General features: G+C 39.3%; 1 protein-coding gene across 6 annotated transcripts in view; it reads left to right on the top strand.

Moving 5' to 3' along the window:
- Positions 1-25825, top strand: part of kaznb (kazrin, periplakin interacting protein b) — a gene marked incomplete at its 3' end in the record, with an annotated part of 104209 nt that overhangs the window by 19299 nt on the left and 59085 nt on the right. For 5 of the 6 annotated variants that reach the window (XR_013778887.1, XM_079341517.1, XM_079341519.1 and 2 more), the window contains exons 3-4: positions 802-959; positions 24528-24735. Coding sequence is in view for 5 of the 6 variants with exons in the window: in XM_079341517.1 (XP_079197643.1) it covers positions 802-959; positions 24528-24735 (366 nt within the window). The remainder of the gene's footprint in view (positions 1-801; positions 960-24527; positions 24736-25825) is intronic. The other variant, XM_079341518.1, reaches the window with a different exon arrangement.

Below are 25825 nucleotides of genomic sequence, written 5' to 3'. Positions count from 1 at the left end.
AGACCAGGAAGTTGTAAAGTGTCAAATTTAACCACTAAGAGGAAATGATGGTGTGAAGCTGAAAAACATGTTATTTAGTTTCGTGAATGAACGTTTTTCACAATTAAAAACAAACCTAAATGTTTTTGTTTTTTTTGTTGTCAAAGATTACATCTTTAAGGGGAAAACTCTGTGCAAAATGTTTGCAGAAGTGAAAACATAAGGATTTGTTACCGTAACACACAAACAACAGAATAAGATTGCAGCATTTAATGGCGAGATAAAAAATGTTTGAAGTCGGATGCCCTTCAAAAGTAGCATGCTTTCATCTTTGCTTTTATAAATGGAAGTTTTATCAAACAAAGAGCTTTATAGTGTCCGCTGCCTCTTATAGGGAGCTTCCCCACAGATAGCTAAGCGACATTAATGAAGCTAAGATTTTGTTCCACTTAGAAAAAGAAAAAAAACTGAAAGAAAAGACATCATTATTGGGATTGTCACCATGAAAACAAGGGAATTATATCATTTTAATTTGTGTTGAATGTGAGTTTCTGTTTCTTGGTAATGGCTTTAGCCTATAATGATGCCCCTCTCATCCTTAAAAGAGATTATTCTGAGGATGTGAACAATAGAAACTGCTCCACTGTGACTGTTGATGAAGGAAGTCATCTACATCCACAGTGATCCACAAAATCCAACGAGAGAGAGGAAACAAACTTTAGAGCTGCTTGGCCGACATGGCTTTAATGAAAGGGTTGTAATCACAATTGGGTTTCTGTGTCTAACGATCTTCTTTTTTTCTTTTTTTTCCTTTTCTTGCAGCAGTTCAGTCTCTCAACAGCCTGAATGACCAGATCGCTCAGTTCATGGTGACCAGACCGTGTAGCCTGCCTGACGAGGATGTGGCCTTCATCCCAGGAGAGAGGGACACATTGAAGAAGTCCATGACCCTGATGAGACACCTGCTCGTGGATGCTCAGGTACTCACTCAGCACTCTAAAAAAAAGTGTTGAAAAGTCCCTCAGTGCATGCCTTGTGAATGTTACAGAAGGGGTTTAGACAACTTATTACTGATTAATAGAGTTTCAGATGAGCACAGCAGGTCAAGGTCCTATTACAAAAGGATTTTAATGAAATGTTCTCTTTCGCAAAAGGACAGTATTTAAGCACACTGATGTGCAGCTACTGACTGCTAAAAGTCTTATACTGGGACTCATCAGGAGTTAAATAGATAATGTTTGTTTTAAGGTTAACATGTCAGCTTTTCGCTGAAAGATAATTAAAACAGTAAAGATAATGTGTAGTCCTTTCATGTCAGTTAAACAACTAAGCTGGGCTTACAAGACAAACGTAATGGTTAATTTTGCCCCCTCTCAGAGGCTTCTGGGACAACATCCTTCATTTAAAGACATCATGAAACAACTATTTACATGTCTTTTGTCTATTTTTAGATTTATGTGTTTTATTGTAGCGATAGGACAGTGGAGTCTGACGTCAGGGAGAGAGAGTGGGGAAGGACATGTGGAAGAGGTCCCACAGGGCGGATTGAACCTGCTCCCTCAAAAAAGCTATAAAGTCTCCATACATGCACACTTACAACTATGCTACAGGCACCCCAACTATTCACATTTCTGATTGACTGTGTTGATCAATGTTTAAGGGTTCTCTTTACTGTGTGTTAATGGTTGCCTAAAACATCATCACTTCTTCATCTCAAAAGAAAAAAGGAATAGTGCTTTCTTATTGTTTGATCTGAAGAGAAATATGCTACATTTTATGCGATCCTTGTCATTCAAGTTTTTTTTCTTGTGAAGTCCAAAATTTATTTATTTTTCTTTCATTTCAAAAAACTCTCTTGAATTCACAAAATAGAGAAATTGCTAAGCAGAGGCTAATTAAAACAAGAAACCATGATTATAGCATCCTTATATTTATGATTACTCAAACTGATCAACATGTGCAATGACATTTTATGTATAGAACACTCAACTTATAAAATCAATGAAATAGTATAATTGAAACTGTAAGAAGATGAATTGTTTGACCAGATTTTTCTTGCTGTTCTTCACCTGTCAACAACTATAGATCAGACCCTAGCTTCTCCTTTCTGACATAGCCTATTTGTCCTATTCAGACTGACTCATTATTCCTCTCACTGTTATGAAAGACTATATTTTTGAATAAAATATAAAGGTGAGTACAGAGCTACCCGAACAGGTATCTTTTTCTCCAGCTTCATATTTTTGTGACTTTTACATAAGCATAAAGCCACAGTTTGTTGATGTCTCCACTGTAATGAATTATTCGCCCTGAGCTCAATCTGTCCAGGACTGTGAGAACTTTGTCAACATCAGTCGTAAATTGAAAAAAAAAAGAAAAGAAAAAAAGACAAAAAGGCTGACAGTTGAACCGGCTGTTTAAACAAGTTTTGCTTTAAAGATATGATAGTCATACATTTTCTTCTTCTGCTGTCTTTACTTAGAACAGAAAATAATTCATCCTCATTGTGTTGTTTCAATGTGTCCTGTTTGTTACAATCCCTCTACATTTTGATGAAAGTCTGATGAATGTTGACAGAGTGATGCATGAGGGTCATCCATTGCAGACTTCCATGATGGATACAGAGTCTCTCCGCTGTTCTCCTGGAGATATTTTCTCCGACACAGTGTCATTGATTAAGGGGAAGGTAATTCAACAAAAGGCCATTGCTTTCACCTCAACTCAGCTGTATGCAAGCTGGAGTGAAGGATTGTTAGCCTGCAGTCAGTTTTTTTCTGTTAGTCACGAATATCCCATCGGGAGGTGATGGATGAGTAGGAATCTCGGTCGTGGATGGAGCGTGATTATCTCCCAAAAAACTTGTGCGCGTTAAAAAAAAAAAAAAGTTGGCTGGTTGTGTGATGTAAAGTGAAGCACTCAGACACAAGTCAACATGACAGATTTCTGTGCCTGTTGGCCTTGTGTGTGTGTCAGTGACTCACACGCACCTGCTCGTTTTCTGCAGTTTTTTTTTTTGTTTTTAACTTTGAGGCAATGTCAAACGAAGGCCTCTGTCTGCTGGGGACTTGCTGTTCTGAACCAACAAGAGGACAAAAAAAACAAAAAGGGGACACTGACATGCGACTGACAGTTGCTTTGGCAACCTGTTTGTTTACTGCAAGGCATCAGAGTATTCCAATGGGATTGTCTGTCCTACTAACTGTGAGTTAGCATTAAAGTTTTTTTCTGTTTTTTTTTTTTCCAGGTCTTTTCTCCACTCTTTAAAGTCTTTTTCCATCCTCCAAATTTTTCACCTGTACTTTAGGCCTCTCTGGAGAGCTATTGACTTAGTTTGGTTCTGATAGTGGTTAGATGTTGAAGGTTTGAGGTTCGGTTTCCAAAATATATTACATGTTTGTGTGAGGTTAAGCTTTTGGACTAGATTTATATATCATTTCTTTTATTGCTGCTGTAGCTTGAAGCATTGTGATAGCAGAAGGTTGGCTCAAGATAGCCCCATCCTGAGGGCATTAGAGATAAAACAGGTATTCTGATGTTCCTCTGTGAGGAGAAAGAAGTATCGTCCACTTGAGCTTTGGAAGACTTTGGTGTTGTGCAGGAAAACATTTTGTTAGCAGAGCAACATAAGCTGCAAAAATCAGCAGTGATACACTCCTGGATCTCATTGATTATCTTGAAATATTTAAGTTTTGATCTAAAGATACATCTGCATGCAAGAACAGCTAATACTTTCACCACATTTCACTTTTCAAGTTTCTAGTCAAATGTAAATAATGGCCTGTGCTTTGAAAGAAAGTCCATTTCTATACTTGCTGGCTGACCCCTGGAGCCAAATCGCCTTCAGAAAATAGGCTACTGATTTAAGAATCATAAATACTTTAGTAATGCCTGCCTTGGGGTCGGGGGTTTCGGGGTTAGGTTGCTCTTACACATAATATAGCCTTAAGAAATAAAGTAAAAAACGCAGCAAAAAATATCAGAGAAATGTAGCGATGTGTACCGAGTATGATACAGTACTGCTGTTGCACAAAGTATTACACTCTAGGTTTAATGAAATAACAATGTTATCCAGTCTGGTCTGAATATTGCACACAAAACTTTCTTTGACCAGTTTGGATTCAGCATTGCTGTTTAGAATTAATAATGAAGGAGGTTGTGGTTGGTTTCAGCATTTGCATTGGCAAACTATTTGCTAAGCTAAGGTGCTAACAACACATTTTAAAGTTTAATTTGGAGGGAGTGACGTTTTAAAAAAACGATGAACTTAAGTTTAAGCAACCTGTAAATGTTGAAAGCCGAGCCTGATCGGTCGCTGTTAGATATCAAACAATGAGGATTCAAGAGCCTGATTCACATCTGATTCTAAAAACCTCATCTCTGTCGTTAATTCACTTTGTCTGAGCGGCAGGATGCAGCTTTCAGGCTGCTGATCATCATTCAGGCTACAGTTGACAGACAGAATAGACAGAATAATTGTGGGCAAATTATGCATCAGGTCCTTTGTTCTCCAAGTCCTGGAGGTCAAAGTCAAGTGTGAACTGTTCCCTCATAGAGGAGCTCAGCTCATTCTAAGGGTTTTACATTCATAGAGAGTAGTGTTTCTGCTTTCAGACAGAATATGAAATTAATTCATCCCTCCTTTTGTTTCACTCTTTAATGTCAAATAACCTGTTCCAGACATACTTGCTATTCTTCCGGCAGTTTAAACCGATGTCCAATATTTAAAGCTGCAAGTGTTTTAGTGCGATTTCATGCGCAAAATTACAACCTCTGAATGGTTTACAGTCAGTAAAAACTTTGATGTTTTGCATATTATTTTAAAAACATTTTCTGACACCCGAATGTTTGTGGAAGTCAGTAAAAACATCATCTGATTAAATCGGCATAAAAATTTCTAGTCCACTGCCAGTAAAAGGCACAAAATTAATTTAGAGGGGATTTGAATAGTTTCTCTTTGAATGCTGTCCCAGAATTGATTGCCTCATTTGTCACTTGCACAGATGAATTATTTATGTCCCCGTTGCCATGCTGGTGTGACTAATCAAATGCATATCAGTGGGTGTGGAAGCTGTGAATTGATGTAGTGGAATGTTGCACTGCATTAGCTACTTTTGTCGAGGAGGCCGCGGGGCTACAATAGCGGCCTGATGATGCCATGTTGACAAGGCATGATACTGGTCATCACAGTTCCTTTAAAAATACAATAAAGTCACTGCAGAAGTTATCACAAGATTTGTTTTCTTACCCTGTGAGATGGATCAGTTCAGGAAAATATTCATGTGTGGGGGAAGTCACAACAAAACAGAAGTTAAAACATCAGTTTGTTCAAACAAAAAGCACTCTATCTGAGCACTTGTTAGAGATTCATCATCTTAAGTAGAAAATGACTAATGTGTATTGTATTGTGGGCCAACATTCATTATTGTATATTGACTGTATATTTGTGAATTGAAAAATGTGCACACTAAACTGCCTGAGCGAGACTCTGGAGCTTTGCATAAACAGTCTGTTTTAAGGAGGGATGTATCCATCAGTTTAGAAAAATCAGATGTACACTCCCTGCCTCCTTCAGTTTTGAAGTGGAATTATATTTGAAAAGATACTGATGCACATATTGCTCTTGAAGGTTGGGTTTAGGGTGTGAGAGTGTGTGAGTGATCATTAGATTAAGCATCTGATGAGCCAGTGTATAGCTTTGTCGGTGCATAGGGTGAATAATCCAGTATGAAGTGCTTTGAGTGGTCAGAAGAGCCAGTTCTGTGTGCCATGGGGGGATTTATTAATGAAGCACTGTTGTATACCACTGTGGCCATGTGCTGCTCTCATGCTTATTAAAATGTGTGATATTGTATGTATTGTGTGAAACAAATTCCAACAATGAAGATTACCCCAACATCTGAGAAGACATGATAATGCTAGTCTCTCAGAGTCTCCTGCAGGATGGACTGAGTAATAACCCAAGTAAGTGACAAGGAGGACTGTGCTGCTTTAGATTGAGAAAACAAAAGCTTTTTCATCTTTCATGCAAGATATAATTCAGCATACTTTAAAAATACTCAATATACTTCAAAGAACTAAAGGCCCTCTGCTGTGTTTACACAGATCAATAGGCCAGCACAGCGCTCATCAGTGATTCTTTTAACAAGGAATCTCTTCCTCTCTCCTCCACAGTGCAGCAGGTTTGCATACAAAATATTAAATTAGCGATTTGACATGTAATTTGTTTGTTGATGACCTCATTTCATACACCGTTAAATAATCTTTCTGATGTAGATTTACAATTTTGTTGTCTTTTCCATCTTTGCTTTGTAAAAATGTTACAAATAAGTAAAGGCCTGTGTCGTATTGTCATCGGCCCCAAATAAAGGCATCATTAAGAAGAAGTAAGTAAGTACAAGCCTGGGCTCTTCTTTTGTCCCAGTCACCATTCATCTTGTTTCAGGAGTGCCTTCTCTATGGCTGAGTTAATCCAGGTCCTTGAAATAGCATGTTTTTGTTACATTAATATTTAACAGGAGACTGACAGTTATTAAGTTATTGTATTTAAATTAATTGACTCCTCTGCAGCCTCACACTTGTTCTTTGTGTTATTCTTTATATAGAGCCTCTGGGTTCAAATGACAGCATGGCAACATATGACAAGAAAGTGGCAAGGTGAAAAGTGAAAAGGTTCATATGCGCCAGAGATACTAAATTACTTTAAAAGATTTAATTGGATAATATATATATTTTTTTTTGTAATTTCAATTATAATATTGGCAAGTCTGTCTTATTTCATTAGGGACTGTAATATAATAGAGGGAACGATATGAACCTTGGTCCATGAGCAGCATAGATCGGCTCACTCAGTGTTCTGTATGAGCTGTCCAGCTCTTATTAGTGAGATAGTAGAGAAGTCAAGGTCTGGTCCATATGAAATGTAAAAACATTACAATGAAAAGGAGCAAAGGAGATATAGTCTGGGAAAAAATAGCACAACGATTGAGGATTGAAGTGAAAATGTGGCCCACATCTTAAAATCAATCCATGATATTTGTCAGTTCTTTCAGCTGTTTTTTGCGTCTGTGCCTGTAGAGAAGGCAGTTTATCACTCAGAGATCTTCTTTATGTGCAGCTGTCTTTGTTCTGCAAGTATCTTTGAACGCGAAGGAACTATTATTACCTGAATGTGTTAATGTGAAACCACATCTTTCATCTCATGCCTCATTTTGAGAGTTTTTCTTCTTCTATTTTATGGAAATTAGCGCACCCATATTCTTTTGCTTCTCCTCCAATGTTACATCCTTTGTGTTCTACTGTGAGCTGAAGCGGGTCTAACTTCAAAGAGCTGGGGTTGCTCTTTTTTAACAACCGCAGTATCGGCCAGTCGTCTTCTCTCACAAGTTTCCACATTTCTACCCACTCAGAAACACCATGGGAACAAAGGAGATTAATGAGAGCACATAAAAATGACCAGACTGGAGCTGACTGCAGGGAAGATTTCAAAACCTGTCTGTCACAGCCAAAGTTCTGTCAAATCTGAGAACAAAAAGAAAAGCACAGTGTCGATTTCCTGATATGGCATGAAGGATGAGGTGGTTTTCTGTACTCCAAGATGATGGCACATTTCATTTTAGCGCTGTTAAATGATTAGACACGCAGTAATCTCTCATCTAATCAAACAAATACTGCAAATGAGTTCTAGCCATCATCAGCAGATAACATTTCCCCAGTGGATATTTTTAAGATGACAATATGGCTTACGTCTGAGTATAGCTGATGCTTGCCAGATTATGAGTCTTCATCATCCGAAAGCTTCAAGAAACCATCTGTTGACACCGTTCAGGATGTTTGAGTCTGGCGTGTTTGGGCGGGCACGTTTCTATGGAAACATGAACACTGTCACAAATCTGATCTGGATCACTACACGCATCTTTCTGCAGATCAGAGGTTTTCACCTCAATTTCAACAGGAGTTTAGGTGATATGAAAGGGCTGCTCTCCCCGTCAATCTCCTCTTGAGTGACAGAAACAGCATGTTCTCTCTGCAGCCCTTCGGTTGTCAGGCTTTTTTTGTGTCTGGCTGATGTGGATAAGAGTCTAGGATTGTCTTGCTCTGGTTGGAGTCTGAAACCTGGCTCAGAAACATCGAAAGTCCTCCTGGGACTTGGTCTGGAAAACATAGCAAGATTTAAATTCCTGGAGGGATTTTCACTGCAGATCTGTGAGCCCACCTTCCAGTTTTTCTTTTTCCACTCGATTTAAAAAACAAAAACAAAACAGAAAAAACAAAACGGATCTATTAGGGGATTTTTTCATACGCTACCTCCACAGGACTGAAACATGAATAATTCATCAGAAGCCTCATCATCTGTGTACACAGCAGACATGATTGTGGGATATTAATGTGACATGGAGCTCCATTGGTATGTCTTGTGTTTCCCTTGTCTCTACTTTTCCCACATGTCAGCACAGCCACCTGAACATCGTCATTCTCCATCTTCTACCTCACTGTGCTTACTTCAAACCTTTGTGCATGGCCCCCCATCAAAGGCAGAATCTTGCAGACAGCAGAAGAGTGAGGAATCAAAGATGGGATACTTGTTATCAAAGCCATTGAGGTCCCTGTTGACCTAAGACAGGATTTAAAATGCTCCCTGCCTCCACAGCTTGCAGGGTGGTGCAGGAAATATAAATGACTCTGCCTTCCATCTGATTCCCTGCCAGAAGCAATCGCTCTGAGGAGTCAGGCCAGGAGGGCATCTGGCCTGGAGCTGCTTTCACACTTCTTTTTTCTACTCATCTGTTTGTGTGTTAACCAACACACACACTAACATGCTTTTTTTTTTTTTTTGACCGCTGCTCAGTCGGATGCTGATAATTTGATTGTTTTTCTGGAACTCAATATGTTGGCTTGTTTTTTTCTCATTAATTGTTCCAATTTTAATCCTTTTATCATACTGTTATGATGCACCGAGCAGGTATAGCAGAGTTTGTAGCTCTGCTCACTTTTATTTGATAAAGCATTCACATTCTTTGTGTTCAATCTAAAAGTTATTGTTGGTTATTTATGAAGTGGGCTTTCAAGGGGTATGTGTTTGAGGGTACGAGATTAATTTACACACCGGTGCCAATAACTAGCGTGTGATTCAGTTTCCGCATAATTTCTTCCTTCATTCTGACCTGTTGTTTCTCTAAACCATTTTTCTTTCAATTTACAGGTCCATCGAAGGATCCTTTTGCATTCACAGTCGAGTGCATTTGCTGTAAAAAAAATTGCTCTCTTGTTTAAGTTTGTTTTCTCTTTTGAAGTCCGCAGAATCGCAAAGCTGATCAGTGACTATGCTAAATGTAGAGGAGGACGCACGCAAAGTGTTTTGCTGAGGCTAAATTTTTAGATTAACAATATTACATGGAGCAAACAACCGTGTCTGCATGCCCAGCACTGCAGGCACTCCCTCCTGTCTTTCCTTAAAGGAGCCATGCTGGTTGGCTTTTCCTGTGGCTGATAAACTTAAAGTTAACAAACTCAAGCAGCCATTATCCAGCTGATACAGCACAATGGCTGTTTAAGTTGGTTAATATAGCTCTCCCTTTCCATCAACAGCTGTACTATGATAAGGTAAACATGTTATGCAGATCATGGGTATGGATATCGTGCTATAAATAAATAGTGCAAGCTAACATGCTACTTTGAAGACAAATTTTCTTTTGGCTTATCTTTTTTTCCATGACATTTCATTTGTGACATTTCAAAGTGTCTGTAAAACACTGACATTCAGTAAGTAGGTGAGTCTTGAATGTAATTTTTGGTCCTGCTCATTCTCCGGGTTCATGGGTTTGGGTGTACAGTTTACACTCCTGCATCACGCAGGTATATTGGGATCTCTCCTGTCCTCCAGTTTCCGCAGATGTTCCTTTTTTTCAGGTCTTTTAAGTCTCCATCTGCAGAAGTCTTTCCTCTTGTTATGTATATATAAAAATAATTGCAAAATGATGCCCATATTTTATATTCGCAAGTGGCACTGTTGAGGATACAAGTGTCAGTATAGCATGAGGATAAGTTATGCGGAGTAATACCTTTGTGATCGACACTTGAACAGAAAAAGACAGTATCTCAGGGTTCAACTCGTCATTTATTGTTGTTAATGTAAGAGAAGAAACATCACACCTCTGTGTACTTCAGTCCATAAAAGTACTGTCTTTCATCCACGGCAGGTTATAGTCTCTGTGGGGCTATTTTTAAGTTTGAATGTATTTGTTGTTTCTTTCAAAGCCCGGACAGTTGATCAGTTCGCTGCAGGTGGAAATAGTGCCAAAACAGAGTGACTTAGTGACAAAAAAAGGAATGTGCTGAGGTTTTCTACATTGCGTACACTTACACTCCACACAACATTGTCTTTGGCTGTTTGTCTTCTCTTTATGTGAGCTACATGACGTGTTACAAGTGACTCTGTCTGCAGCAATTGATGGCCTTACTTCCTTGGCAGCACTCCGGCAGGTTTCTCAAGAAAGGGTCGGAGCTAGCCAGGATCTCCTGTGGCTAATACACTTAGTATTAAGAAGTACGTAATATCATACAACCCCACTTGTAAAAACCAAACTATCCCTTTTGTTCCTTAAAAAGGAAGCAGAAAATGTTCTGCTTCACCTATATAGAACAAATTACAGGAAATATGCTATTGTAAGGATAGGAGCTTTTGTAAGTGAATTACTTTCTGTCTGAACTTTTATTTCTGACACATTCATAATAATGTAATGAAGAATCCAGCTGCTGTAGTATTACAGAATGGGAAAACTTGTTCTTCTAGTTTTAACAACAACATATAACTGTTATTTCTGAATACAAGAATTCAGTAAGAATATGTAACAGCTGAAGATTCAAACAAGTTTCATATCACTGAATGCACCATTACTGCTTATTCTGATTCTAATCACCTTAACAGTCCTGTGTTCACGATCTCCAGTCGAACAATCTTGTAATCTGTTGAACTAATCTGGAGTAATGCAATCAAACAAAGAGGCCGTCTGGTTGTAATCCCAGCATGTAAATCAGACTGAGGAGGTGCAGAGTGTGAGTGCACTGGAGATCAGCAGACCTTAGTCCTGCTGCACATGGATTAGCTTTTTTTATGGCCTCCAGTAGACTGCTCTCTTTAGTCCTGATAAAGTGATTAAGGTCACTGCAGACCTTGGAGCAGCACGCCACCAGGTGGTGGATATGAAAAATATTCAGTTCTCTCTCAGATTAGATGACACTGTCACTGACATTAAACAGAAGAAGTTTTACTTTTGTAAATATATATTTTTTTCCATCTGGAAGCAAACACTTTTCATATGGAAGTCGTTATCTTCACTCACAGATTTTTAAAGCATTTCATAACTATTCTTTCTACTTCAGCTGAACGTTTTTCGTTGACTGAATTTATTGGATAAGGATTACATTTTAATTCTTATTATCGCATTAATAGGAGGATGTCAGTTCAGGAGAAAAAGGCAGCTTTGAAGGAGATTTTTTTCAAAATGTGTTTATTATTATGATGTTTCATTTCAAAAATCACAATAGTGCTAAAATTGGTGTCCCTGATTTATTTTATACTTGCGTCAATCTCTGAGTCTGTTCCTCAGGACCACAGCTGGGCTTTGGTGCACATTTGAAAACTGTCTTTACAAAGCAAAACATAAATGCATGCGTTATCTGGTCCCCTTGTACTTCTTTGTATTCACTTTCATTGTTGGCAGTGTTTTCTGGCTGTGTATGACTTCTGGTCAGCCTCGGCTGTTAAATGTGCTATATGAATAAAGTTGACTTGACTTGTGTAGACAACAAACAGAGATAAGATATCTTGTCCAATGATTGTATGGTAATGAGTGCTAGTATTGTGAAACAAGCCAGACTGAGACATTCATGTTAACAATATACTGTAACAAATTCTCAAAATACGTAAAAAAAAAAAGAATTCAGATTGCAGGTTTATTTACCTTTACCTGTGAAATTTGGGCTCAAAAACTGCTGTGGTGTTCATGGAGCATGTTTACAAGCATTAGATAATACATCCTTATCCTCTCAATGATTTAATTTTAGTAATTGTTTGTTGACTGTATCACAAAGTCAACATTAGAGCAAGATAAGATAATTAAGTTACTTCAAGTAAGGAAAGAAATCAGTGCTAATGATAAAGACAATCAGCAAAGCCTGTACATGATTATATATATATATGACCTCCTTCGTGACCCTACTGTAACACCTTTAGGTACAAATGCAGGCTCTAATTCTTTAATCTGTCAGGATTATCCTCCAATCTGCCTCATCTGAAATAATTCCTATTAATTTAATTAGTGCTGTAAATGCACAATACTGTACATATTTCATGTTCTACTTATGTCAAATCAATTTGCTTCTCTCTGAATTTACCACATTCATATCATTGTTTCACACTCCTCCCCTTCAACGTATCACTCTCTGGAAACCGCAGTGGAAAAGGAAAAGGAAGATTTATTGTGAAAATGCAGAAAATCGGATCAGAAAGTTCAAACACAATTGCTCATAATGAAAATCCCAATTTCAGTGTTTCTTCGTAAGCCTATTGTTATTAATTATGGAAACAGTTGGATCTGTTTTGCTGTGTACGGCTTCTTATGTAATGAATCATGTTCTTCATGTGCTTTTCCTCTCTGTCCCATCCTTGTTAGTATTCATGAGCATGATTACGATTGCTCTCAACAAACTCCTACTTTGAATCCTCTTAAGCTCTCCTGCGGTTCTTCATGTGTGAGTGTGTGAGTGTGACTGTGTGCTGCTGTTTTGTTGCAGTGCTGTTCTGCTCTGACTGGATGCTCCACTTATTCCAGTCTTGACTGCTTCAGTGAGAAACGTGTTTCCAGGGATCCCAGCTGAAAGCCTATCAGCATGCATAATCATGCATCTTCTAAATGCATGAATCTGTTGCCAGATAACTGAATCTTTTTTTTTTTTTTTTTTTTAAACTATTCCCCAGAGAGCAATTCTGCTCTGTCATGAATATATGTGATTTTTTTTGGTGAGCAGATGGCATTTTAATGAACTTCACAGAAGATATTTTAATGTGATACTTGTCCTTTTGTAACCCTGACTTAAAATGTCAGGCAGGTGCTTTTAAAAGCGCTGTAATAGTTTTTCTTTGGAGGCAAGGTGAAGCTTTATTTCCTGTTAAACATTGAACATTACGGACAGAGTCACTTTTGAACTTTAATTCCAACACTATTTATCATTTGCAGACAAAAGAAAACCTCACAAACCAAATCATGGTATGTACATTTCTTACTCTGAGGATGCTACATAGTGTTCCTTGTAAGTCTTCATAATATAACTTTTGATCAAAAGTGAAACGCATTTTTTATTTTTTATTTTTTTTCAGTCCGGGCATTTACATTTTCATTGCAGTATGTCTTTTGATGCTTCTGGATATCTTTCTGCAGAATGAGGCTCAGCAGGTTTCAATTTTGGTCATAAATTGAAACTAGTTTAATTGTGCCTTTTTACCATTCACAGGAGCATGCAAAGTCGTGTTTGATTTTTGTTGTACATGGTTTAAATCCCTCACACCTGCTGTTTCCTTTGCTTGTCTTGTTTTTAGTTTCTTTCAAATAAGTTTCAAATCAAAGTGGATAGATAACAATGAAGTCTCTTTATGAGAGGAGGGATTGCTCATTTTATGGCTTTGACAATAAGGCAGCCTTAATGTAGTCAGTGGATTTTCATTAATATGTCATTGAGGGTGATATATTTACCATAAAACGTGCACATTTGCATTACATTTGCAATTCATAATAGGCTTGACTATTCACACATTTAGTTTAATGTGAAATGATGTTCTTTGCTAATTGTTAAAGGGTTCTGTTTAAACAATGGCTGAAAAAGGAAAATAAATCTGGGTATTGTAACCCAGAGATCTTCATCTCTCTGTAAAGTTTACCAAAGAACCCTCCCTGAGTGAGAGGAAATAAATAAATAAAGATGGCTGTCAATTTATTTTCTGACAAACTTCTGACATGAAGCCATATGACCCAGAAATGTATATTAAAGTAACTTAACTACTTAATATAGTTGACTATATTACGATTTACTTAAAACCGCAAACATATTCGAGGTAAACAAAATGTTGTTTTAAGACAAGCTTTTGGCATTTATCGCCATCATTGGCTGTGGCCATTGATCTACTTCTTTAGATCAGACTTAAAGTTTTAATAGACGGATGCTGGGACATTCTGTGCAGACATTCGTGGTCCTCAGGAAGTCGGTGATGACATCAGTGTGACTCCTGTGCTACAGTTAGACTGAATAATGTCCAACGCTTTCATGAGTAAACATCTGTAAAAGTGATTCCATTTCTTTAAATATAATGGTGAACAACGATGAAGGATAACCTCTGATCCTATGAACGTTGTCTAAACCTCATGAACAATTCACTAAGATGACCTCCTTGCCGTTTTTGAAGTTCAAGAAAGTAGCACTTTGTCACATCATGATCCTGTTAACAATAATAAATGTTTAAGAATATTTTGAACATTACAAATGAGCTGTAAGTAGGGAATGTATAGACGTGAGGGAGTGATGTAAAGTGGGTTTGACTATTGCAGTATTAGCTATAATATAATGTGAGGTGCCTTAGAGAGGAAGTGAAGCATTCAATATTAAGATATTAGAGCAATGTATGGTGGTATACAATACAAGACTTGCAAATATTTAATAATTCACTTGAATGTATGCTATACCAGTGTGATGAGAGTATACATATTTTAGCATGGAAGAGAACATTTTGTTTTTTTTATCCCCAAAGTGATGCTTTTGTAAACAGAGGATGTACGAAACTATGATCCGTGTGTTTATGTGTAAAAGCTCTTCACTGTTCTCTCCGGCCTCTCTGCCTCATCTGTGGTTTATGTTTAAGCTTGTGTTGTCTCATCAGGGAGTAGCAGAATGACCATGAAGCTCTCCAAAGGCATGTGTGTGATGAAAGGTGGTTTTTAAGTCTTGAAGATTCTTTGCTCAGTGTGATTGTTATCCTTGGTAAACAAGCTGCTTTTGATTGTTGCTTTAAGTAAGTGCGCATTGCGTTACATTTTCCTCTTATCACCTTGACAGAAAACACGCACACGCACACTAACACACACCTACACACACACACAAAAGAACAGCGGTACGTAATTACCTAAACACAAGTGCACATACAAAGCACTCAATGATGTCATATTGGATATACAAAAGAAATGACGACCAGAATAAACTGAGCACCGAGGACAGTAAACACACAGGGAGATATCTGCAGGCAAACAGCTTTTTGTTCATACTCCGGAGCATATTTCATCCATTCAACATGACTGTAAAATGATAATATGGTAATTAGTTTGCCCAAATGTTAAATATTAAGAAAGAGAAAGAAGTATTGCATTGTTTTGCTTTCCATGGATCTTAGTATTAATGCCTTGTTATAATCCCTTACAAGAGCTCAATTCCCTTAGCCAGACAAGTTTTGGATTCAGACAAACTCATTTAGCATGTAGATTAATGCAGCTCCAAGCTCCTGCAGGAGCCAGCTTATTAAACACTTTTAAATCACATACATTTACAATTAGAACAAGCTGGGGCCATGAAATAAAAGGCACAATAGAAAAAGTATCTCATCAGCACAGTTTGTCTCTCTAAACACATTTGCATAAGTGCTTTGCCCTTTTGCACTAAAGTATATGTAAAGTAGTCATACCCTGTAACTGTAGGCACAGTATAAAACAGGTTTCCAGTCTGGGAAATGATCCCCTTTTGCTTCAATTATATTCTCAGATGAGTCAGCCATATTGCTCTAATTAAAGTTATCAAAGTGTACTCCAACCTACTGTCAGGTTGGCGCTTCTTCGACGCTGTTGTGGCTTGTCTTTAATTGCTTTTGCATTTTAATGTTTGAGCTGTCCCTGTGTTGCATATGTATGTGAGTGTCTCTCTGTGTGTGTGTGTGTGTGTGTGTGTGTGTGTGTGTGTGTGTGTGTGTGTCTTATATATGCACCAAAGGCTCTCTATGCAGAGCAATATGCTAAGCCTGAAAACGGAGAGAGTCTATGCCGGTCGGCTCGTCTCTGTTCCTTTAACTGACTCTCTACTGCACGCTTGAATGTCTTTCAATTTAGTCCTTGTGATAACTTGGCTCTCCCCAGCAGAGATAAATGTTGAAAATATAATAAATGACTTTGTAGCTTCACATGTTTTGGGCTACAACCTTGTCTCTCTCACACTGTCTCCGTGCGCTTCCATTTCTTTGCCTTATTTATCTTTCTCTCCGCTTTCCTTGTTGCCCATTTTTCACAGTGTTCCTACACGTTTCATTTATTGTATTAGCTTTAGCAAACAAAGAAAGACATTCCCAGAACAGAGCAAGTTGTACGTTTTAGAGACAATTTTAAATTCTCTTGGTGTGGCAGGACTGTTATTGTATCTTTAGCAAACAGAAGGATTTTACTCCGTTGTGTTCATTTTTGAGATATCTTCAATTCTTTTTGTGGTTGTTTTTCTGTCCTAAATGTAGAATTTAACTTGGTCGTGAATAAATAAACACAGTGTACTGACTTGCATACAAAGGAGCTGCATGAGGACATTGACATAGTGTTGATGGAGCGATTACAGGCTCTGTACTTCATGTTGAAACTGCCCCCTCGAGTGTGAATGCATGACGGTGGGTTGAGTCTTTTAATCAATATGCTCTGCCACTGTGCTTTTACACACACATACACAACATGCAGTAAGCTCCTTATCAATACACTGTACCAAAACAGCTCTCAGTCAGATACGGATTAATCTGTCCCCAGCACTGCACTTCTTCTCTCTCTCCCTAAACCTGCTGTCAGTTATTTGGCTGCAGTGCTGCAGTTTGCCGGGGAGTGGTCCTCTTTGGTGCAGAAAAGTTGTTTGGTCTCAGCTAGAATGTGGAATGTTTTTTCTGCTGCAGAGTCTGGTGTATATTGTCTGTACAGCATCTGCTCCTGCAGGCAGGACACAGCTGCAATACTTTCTCATCCTGGGTCGCCAACACAGATGCCTGTTCACAGCCTTTGGCATGTAGTTCAGAAAAACATGGCATCCTTTTGATTCAATGCAGATGCGCAGGGCAGAGCTGGTGGCTGTCATTCAGATTATCAATATGAAATTAAATCAAACTTTGTCATTTAGCAATGCATCAATGATGCCAGGCAGAATGAGAAAGTGTTTCCCAGGGTCTCTCTTAACATCATACACAGTGCCCAACAATATAACACAGATAAATACAATATGAAACAACACACAAACATTTATAAAACACAACACAGTATCTACGACTTGAACCATAATGTCCTGCACAAAAAATGTTGCTTTATCCATCCGTTGCTCCAGACCGCAGTGTCTAAGCTGAAGTTTCCTACACTGTGATACATTTATGCAGATTGGTTTACATTATATAGTTTAGTTGAAAGCCCACTGCCTCTTATGCAGATTATTCAAAGTACCTCTAGTACTAGTGCCTGGTAAAGAACATAGAGGGAGACTTTGTGGCAAAGAACTTGGCTCATCTGGTTGTGGCACACGGCTGTTAATTAGTTAGTCTATAACTATTTGAGGTTTCTGTCTCCTCTAAGAGGAAGCTTTTATTTGCCACTGTTGATAATTGCTTGTTTATTCTGTATTACTGTTGGTTCTCGGTAAAGAATGTAACAAAGAGTCTGAACTGGACCTGCTTTTATCAGGTGTATGTCTTTTTTCTTTCTTCCACTTCTGTCATTATGTCAAACTATTTCATCCCTTCCTTTAATTTCTTTACCCTTTAAAAAAGAGCATCTCCCTAATTCTCCAGGAAAAAGAGACAGCAGCCCTGCACCTCTCTCTCTGTGTGTGAAGCTCTCCCAGTTGTTTTGGGAGGTGTGTACTTTAACCTGCTACAAGCAAACCCAGCATGATTACCTCAATAAATAACTAAACGTCTATCATAAATCAGCAAGGAGAACTCTGTCAGGCTGATTTCATCTGCTGTTGCCCTCTGAAAGCCACTTCGCTGTTCAGAAAAGAGAGAGTGAGTGATGGATGGCGGATTGGTTGTTAATGAATGAAGGCCTCTGTGTTGTAGAAATGTTTTACCTTGAGAGAAATCCTCTTGAACTCACACACAGCACTTTTGCCTTTCATGAAGAGCTGGTCACACGTTATTACCTGTAGTTTTCTTTCTGCTATCAGGTCTTTGATGCAGCTGCCACTAGCTACAAAACAACTCTTTGTTACTTGGATTCATTTTAACGACGCTTTAATTATGTTGATGGTGATAATCTTTCTTATCTCTCCTGCAAGCTATAGGCATCACTCGGGCTTTCTAACATCAGCGTGTAATTGTGTCTCCCTCAGAAGAGAGCAGAGCACGATGACAGGGGTGAGGGACTCGATTAGACAGCAGCAGCAGCGTAGCTGAATGTGTAACGATACGTGAGAAACATGCACCTTTTGTATCCTCTCTGGCTCCCGAGTGATCTCATCATGATCTGCATGTCATTAGAGGAGATGACGGAAACATTTATATCCGCACGTCTTTCTGCTCAAGTCAGAAGAGAAATGTTTAGTGCCGAGCATATCCTCGTTGAAGTTCTTCACATGTTGTTATCTTACAAAAGTGGTTTCAAAGCAACTGTGAGGAGCTTAGGTTTGTGTCGAGTTCGGCACTCCCTGTTGACAAAGCTGTTTCTCTTGTCCTTTTGCTGAACCCATTCTGAACTTGTGTTAGTTTTGTTTTTTGACAAGCCTGAAACTTTGTTGTCGAAATGCAAACCAAAGCTGTTTCTGCAGTGTGCGACTGCCTTGTCTAACACAGACTTAAGGCAGCATGCAGCATCAGGCTGATAAATATAAAACATGTTGTGCTTTTGTGTGAAACCTGAGAAAATAAATCCGACAAGGATTGCCTCCAACATGTACATCCACAAATATCTGCTTTTTGATTACTGTTGTTCATTAATCAAACCATCAAATTAATCAAACTATCAAAAGCCAATTCAAATATCAGGTTGTAACACAAGAATTTGTTGAGTGAACCAAAGGGGATGAATCCTATGTAATGTTCTCTACAACTTGTGCAAGTTGAGCAGACTTAAGGGGCTGAGGCATAGCAATGGAATCTAAGAACCACTGGGAGAAGACACAATGACAGAGAACTGCCAGCAGGGAGCAGAAGTGAGATCGAGGGGAAATGAGGCAAGAAGCAGAAAGTGTCTCTGTGGAGAGAAGGCATGCGGAACAATGCAGGAATGTCATTTTTTGCAGTTTGATTCTCCATCATCAGTCAGATATATATATATATATATATATGTTTCCAGTCCCTCAGGTATTGAAGTTCATCTCCGCCCAACCTCCCTCTCCTCTCCCTGATCCTCTCTTCCCTCAATTCCCCCAGAGTCCTGCAGACAAGCCTTTATCTTCATACTCATCAAGGCCTCTAGCACTCTGCTTCATCTGCAGCCCTGTCGACCATTATCTCCAAGTGGAGAGGCTGTCAAACTGCTTATTATGACCAGACTATCAGAGATGGGAGACGGACGAGGCTGCAAGGCGTTGGAGTGAAACTTTAAGAGGAGTTTTTTTTTGGTGACAGACGCACTGAGTTTGAGAACAGATAAGAGGTGCTTCTCTCCAGGCTTTATCTCAGTCTCTATAGGCCAGCTTAAGGCAATGGAGTTTATTTTCTCTGCTGCCTGAGTTTAAGCTGCAGAACAGAAATATAGCTGCTGCTTTCTACTGTTCAGCAACCTGCAGGTGGCACCCTGCTGAAAGTTTGCAAGAATACAGTATAAGTCTGTGAACATGAAACCTGAATTGTATATATCAAACTTTACAGCAAAACATGTTTTGATGTATATTGCACTTCTCCAAACTGTATGACATCTGATCTACTTAAAGGGGTTTGTTTTAGATAGTTAGGTTGTGGTCTTCATTAAGAAGTTCTTTCAATTAGATATGAACAGTTATCTGTGATTTCTGCTTTTAAAGAAGTGCTACATTAGCGCTCAAGTCTGTTTACATTTCACACTTTGTTGAACTTTACAATGTAATATAAAGATAAGTATCATCTTGCACATTCCTGCCCAAATAGCTTTATGTTTTCTCATCTCATGTACATTCCTTGACAGTAGGGATACTACTGTTTTGATAGCTTATTTATTGTATGTCTGTGTTCTATTTTTCAGAACACCTAAACCTCTGAGACAAATTCCTTGTCTGTGCAAACCTACTGGGCAAGAAACGCTGCTCTGATTCTGAATATGATTCTGTTTGATTCTTTCATTTGCACTTCTATATCTATGAGTCTTTGTAAAGGTTTTACAGAAAACAGAGTCTTCCAAAACTTAATAAAAATAAAAGATTCCAACTAATCTCTAGAAAGCCAGGGAAACGAGCTGGTTTCAAAGAAATCACACAGATAAAGAAAGAGAAAACAGTGAAAGAGTTGAGTTTCCGCTCCCTGCCATTCAGAGTTCACTCCTTCAATGACCCTCTGTGCTTGTGTGTCACCACTCGGGGAAAGAGTCTTTCTCTTCCCGTCACTTGCTTCAACATTAATACCCACATTTTTCTCTCCAACTGTGACATTTGCATTCGATAAATCTGCATTCTGTGTGAACATGAAAAGCTAGTGAACGGAAGAAGAAACTCTGCCTCTTATAGTTTCCAACCACATTTTCTCTCTTTTTTTAATTTAGTCATATAGGCTATAAATGATCAGCACAAATTATTTGTAATATTAAATAGAATATTAGCTCATCACCTTACCACATGTATAAATGTATTAATGCTTCCTTATTGCAAGTGAAAAATGGTTTTATGATCCAACAAACAAGGACCAAGTTTGTCTGACGCGTCATGTTTGTCACTCATATCGTCAAAAGAAAACAAGATTTCCTGTTTTGGCATTCAAAACCCTCGTTTTATTTTGCAAACCAGATATGGAGCCTCTCATTTAAACTGCTTCTGTTATCCCTTACATGTAACATTTTGCTTCTGTTGTTTTACTCACACAAACACACAGCAGTGATGGTGAACAAACGTAAAACTGTGGCGCCAATTAACCTGCCAATAAGTAAAGATTCAAAACACTTGTAGTCTTTGATGTTGGCAGACAGTCTGCTGTGTGCAGAGACAGCGTTAATTTCCAGAATAAAATGTCCTGAAACCTGCTGCTTTGTTTTAGTCGCTTCCACCCTGAGCATTTTCACATGCAGAGATTCAGAACAATTCTTAACAACATAGAGCTCGACACAATTTATAGACTCTCTTTATTTAAACATGCATAATGTTAACTCCATACAGTATGCTGTAATAAAACTCCCTCGAGGATTATTGTTGTCTGTTTCAAAAGACTACACTCTTCTTGGAAGAACTTTTGACACACTCAGCAAAAAGGCCTTGACTTGACTTATAAATCCTTACTATATTAATTTCAGATTTGTCCTCATCATGCATGACAAGGTTTCATTTTAAGATCAATTAAAAGTTTTAATTTAACAAGCAGTTACAGACATTTAAAAAAAAAAAAATCTTGTGTGCCAAATGAGGCCTCTTGATCTTCTTCCAACTGCCTGTGAACAGTTTTATCTACCTTTTTTATTTTTATTTTATTATTTTTTTTATTTTCTGGACTAACAGACACATGTTAAATGGAAGGCGATGGTGTATAATTTTGGCATCTTTGACATGAACCTAAGTTAGTTATTTCCCTGTAACTTCTAAGTCTCTCAATCACAATTTACTCTACTTTATAATCTCTGAAAGTAGCACTCCTCAAAATGTGCTGCTCTGGATGTGAAAGCTGTAACTGTGCAGAGTGCAAACGAGCAGCTGAGAGGTGAAGGGTCCTTGACCGGCAGATTGCTGAGATCTGAGAGTGGACCAACCGGCAGATTGCTGAGATCTGAGAGTCAAGCGTCCTCACAATCTGATTGATCTGTCTTCTTCCCTGGCGTCACAAGTATAGAAAACAAAGATACAAAAATGTGGTCAATGAATGTTCAACAGCAACAGCATACTCACAATAATTACACACCCACAACACACGTTTTTTTTTTTCTCATAATTTTCAAATCTATGCTTTACCTTGTCTTTTATAAATCTATTGCATACTTATGGACCCTGACAGGCACCATGGCTCCTCTTGGTGTGTGATGGACAAATAGTATGTTGAGTGGAGTGGAGTGGATTTTTCCCCCAGGCTCCTGATAAGACCTGTATAAATAGTTGAGCAGGACATTATATCACTTTGCTATTGGGTAAAAATGGAAAGCATTCCAGTGTGTGGAGGATTAGTCGATATTCAATTAACCCAGGCAGACAGTCATGGTGACTGTTTATCAATACCTCTTTTTAACTGCATGCGTTCAGCACACTTAATTAAACTTCCCATTAATGGTATGAAACAAGTGAGCAAACGAACAACACAAACACTGAACCAACTTTGGACCGAATCCACAGAGGCACTAATGGGAGAACTGGTTATTGAAGGGAGTCATCCAAGTCCCTGCCCTGGTCTAAGGTCTCTGCTGTGGTCATGTAAGCTTTCAGTCTTGTTATGGACACAGAAGGAGTCTTGTATGTTTTGGACATGCCACAATTATGCATCCTCAAAGTATTTGTCTGCTTGTTGATGTGTATCTGGGACGCTTCTCAACCTTTGACCCCCAAATCATTCATTTCCCTCGCATTCCACAGTGGATCGCATGGAAGCCTTGTTTCACAATGCTCATAGCAGACTGAGGTTTTGGTTTATGAATGAAGATGTCGTGTTGCGTAAGAAATCCAGTTTTGGAGAAATAGCAGGACCATTCAAGAGATACTGTAGCTCTCATAGCTCTCAAAGCTAAGGTCTAGAGTGCTGGATTAGTCTTGTGTTTATCAGCCACAAATCAGGGTCAGTGCACTAATTAATGACAGTGATGTGACTGTCTAGACATTGATAATGATCTGCTAACATGTGATGTGATCAAACATGCCACTGCTGTGTACATCCTCTTACTGAAACATAATCGATGTACTTTTTGCATATCATTGTTTTTTTTTTTATCATGAAGGATGGGCTTTAAAAAAACCCACCAGTCTAACCAAAAGTCACGTGTCTGATTCAGTCACTAGTCCCAAACACACTGCAATCCACCTCTTTGTTTCTCTCTCTGCTATTGTGTGAATACCAATGAGCGTTGAGCCGTTATCAACGAAGCTTCAGATGACAGCAACTGAGTGATGTATCACTCGTCTTCCTCGGTTTGTTGCCAAAGACAGGATGTGTTTTCTTACTGGGGAAATGAAATGTCAAATGCAGATTCCAAGTTGTGATGTCTTTGCAATTTCCGGTATCATTTGAAGTTGAGATGAACGGTCGCTGTCCCGTCCCTAACCCTTTCTGTGAGCAATGATATTTTACAGCTGTACAGATAAGACCTGATGTTGGTGGTGTTATTTGTTGGGCCTACAGATAAGCTTACGATCCATCCAGCTGTTTTTTTTATTTTTATCTAGGACGTAAAACTATGTTTTCTTCTGACAGCATGATTGTGATTTCCCAGGCCTTGTTTTTTTATAAGCCCATTAGAGGGCCTTGCCTCTGTCCTCGGCTAAGTTTGCTCTCAGAGTTGAAATGTTTTCCCCTTGGGTGCTTTGGGCCAGCCCCCTTTCGCTTTCCACCAATGTAGGGGTGAGCTTTACCAGGACAAAGAGATGAATATATAATGGAATGAAAAAAGAGAGGGGGGTGGGAAAGACAAAAAGACAGTGGGTGTGAGAATGAGAGGGAGGAAGGGAATGTGGGAGTGGGAGGGGAAAAAAACGATACAGAGGGGTTGACAAGTGCTTGTCAAAGGGTTCAATACTGCTGCCAAAGAGGAAGAAGTAAAGAGGAAAAAAATCTGTGCTTTTCCCTATAACAGACCCGATTGCCAACTCATTACAGGCTCCATAGGGTGTGGGATAGAAAACACACTCTTGTAGTTTCAGAGTTAGTGGAGAGTAGCTCAGTCCAACTACACCCACCCCCCTCTCTCTCTCTCCCCTGGTCCTCCAGCACATGGTACGATCCATTTAAAAGACTGCATGTCATCTCAGTGTGTGCTGGGTCCTCTCTGAGAGCAGCTGCTCACAGCACATTCTCCTCGGCGGGAGCGCTCACTTTTCCCTCTGCCTGCTGGGCTGCATCTCTTTTCCTCTTCTGTCTTTATTTTCTCTGCTCACTCTGCGTTCATCTCCTCCTCCTCTCTCTCTCTCTTTTTTTTTTTCTCAGACACACACATGCTTCCTCTGGCAACACAGACGTTGTTCTTTATGTAGTAACAGGTAGACATCCTCTTAGCACAGAACAGCAGAGGGACCATCATTTTTGCTTTTTTTTATGTGTGAAGTAAACTGTGAGAGAAGAAGCACAGGTGGAGGAGGAGAAGAAGAGGGGGGCAAGAGAACAAGAAGGAGGTGGAGCAGGAAACGGTCCGAGCTTCAACCCCTTCTGATGCTCCTCTTGACATCATGCTGCTCTGTTTGGATTTGCTCCTCAGGGGAAAATCCTTAAAATGATGGAAGACAACAAACAGCTGGCACAGAGGATTGATGGGGCCATCCAGTCTGCCAGTCAGGAAGTTACCAACCTCCGCTCTGAGCTCTCCGCCACCAGCCGCAGACTGGCAGAGCTGGGTGCAAGCAGCCCCCCAGGCTTGGAGAACCACCACCAGCACAATCACCACGATGACAGCCTCCACTACCGGGGTAAGTGTCACATGCTTGGGAATATGTGTGTGTATGCGTGAAAATGCGTGTGTGCACTCACACCTAATCCCCTGCCTCTGTGAGTGTGTGGGAGAACATGAACAAGTGTGAGTGTTTTCAAATGAACAGTGGGAAGTATTTAGGGAATGTGCAGCCGGGTGACTTAGTTTTCCCCAAACTCCACACCAGAATGAAAAAGAAAAAATCAACAGAGTGAAAAGAGACAGTCTGGGTGTTGTTATTAGACTGGAGGGAGGAGGTTTGGGGTTAGAGAGCGTGGGCCAGAGCCGGTCCAGGGTTTAGTTTCCCAGGCAGCATCTGGGCTCCTGTGGGGCTGCACTCCCTCCGGCTCTGGCTGCTTCTCTCCCAGAGTCTGGCAAAGAGTCTCAAACTCCTGAGCTGTGGGCCCAGAAACTGTGAGCCAACACATCTGACAGAGCCTGGCGACTGCATGGCACCAGCACTTAGCTGGGATGAGAAGCGATGAAGTCGGAGTGAGCTTTAACCTAAAAGTTTTTATGGATAAAGTTTTGGCATCATGTCATTGCTTAACATGCTTTAATTCATCTATTTTTATACAAGTTCTAAATTTCAGTTTATTAATGACACATACATTCTTCTTTAGCTTTATTTAATGTTCATAGTTACTTTGTTTCACTCTGTTTAAGATGGTCTGGGTCTAATTAAACCTTCTGACGATAGATTCTTGCAGCTACTTTCATTAAGCAAACATCTTGGATTCATTTATAATGACTTTATTTTGTAATTATTGGAACAACAATGTTGGGGGAAAGTCCCTGTGATTTTGCTTGCATGTTGTTCTGAGGTCTTAACTGAACCACAAAGACGTGCTCCTGGTCCAAGGAACATAACAGAGAATGACGTGACAGATTCATCCTCTCATCGCCTCCATGAGCACAGAGCTTGTCTCGATAGGACAGGAAATGGCTTTTGATATAAATACTCCGGCATTGAGGTTGTTAGGATCATACATCCACCAAACATCTCTCTCTTACAGTGTCAGTGACTTGACTCCTTGTGTTGCGAATATTTAGATCAGCAGCAGGTGTTTCCTCATATCTACAGGTCG

Source organism: Symphodus melops (genome assembly GCF_947650265.1).
Source record: "Symphodus melops genome assembly, chromosome: 4".
Lineage (NCBI taxonomy): Eukaryota > Metazoa > Chordata > Actinopteri > Labriformes > Labridae > Symphodus > Symphodus melops.
This window is presented reverse-complemented; position numbering and strand designations above follow the sequence as displayed.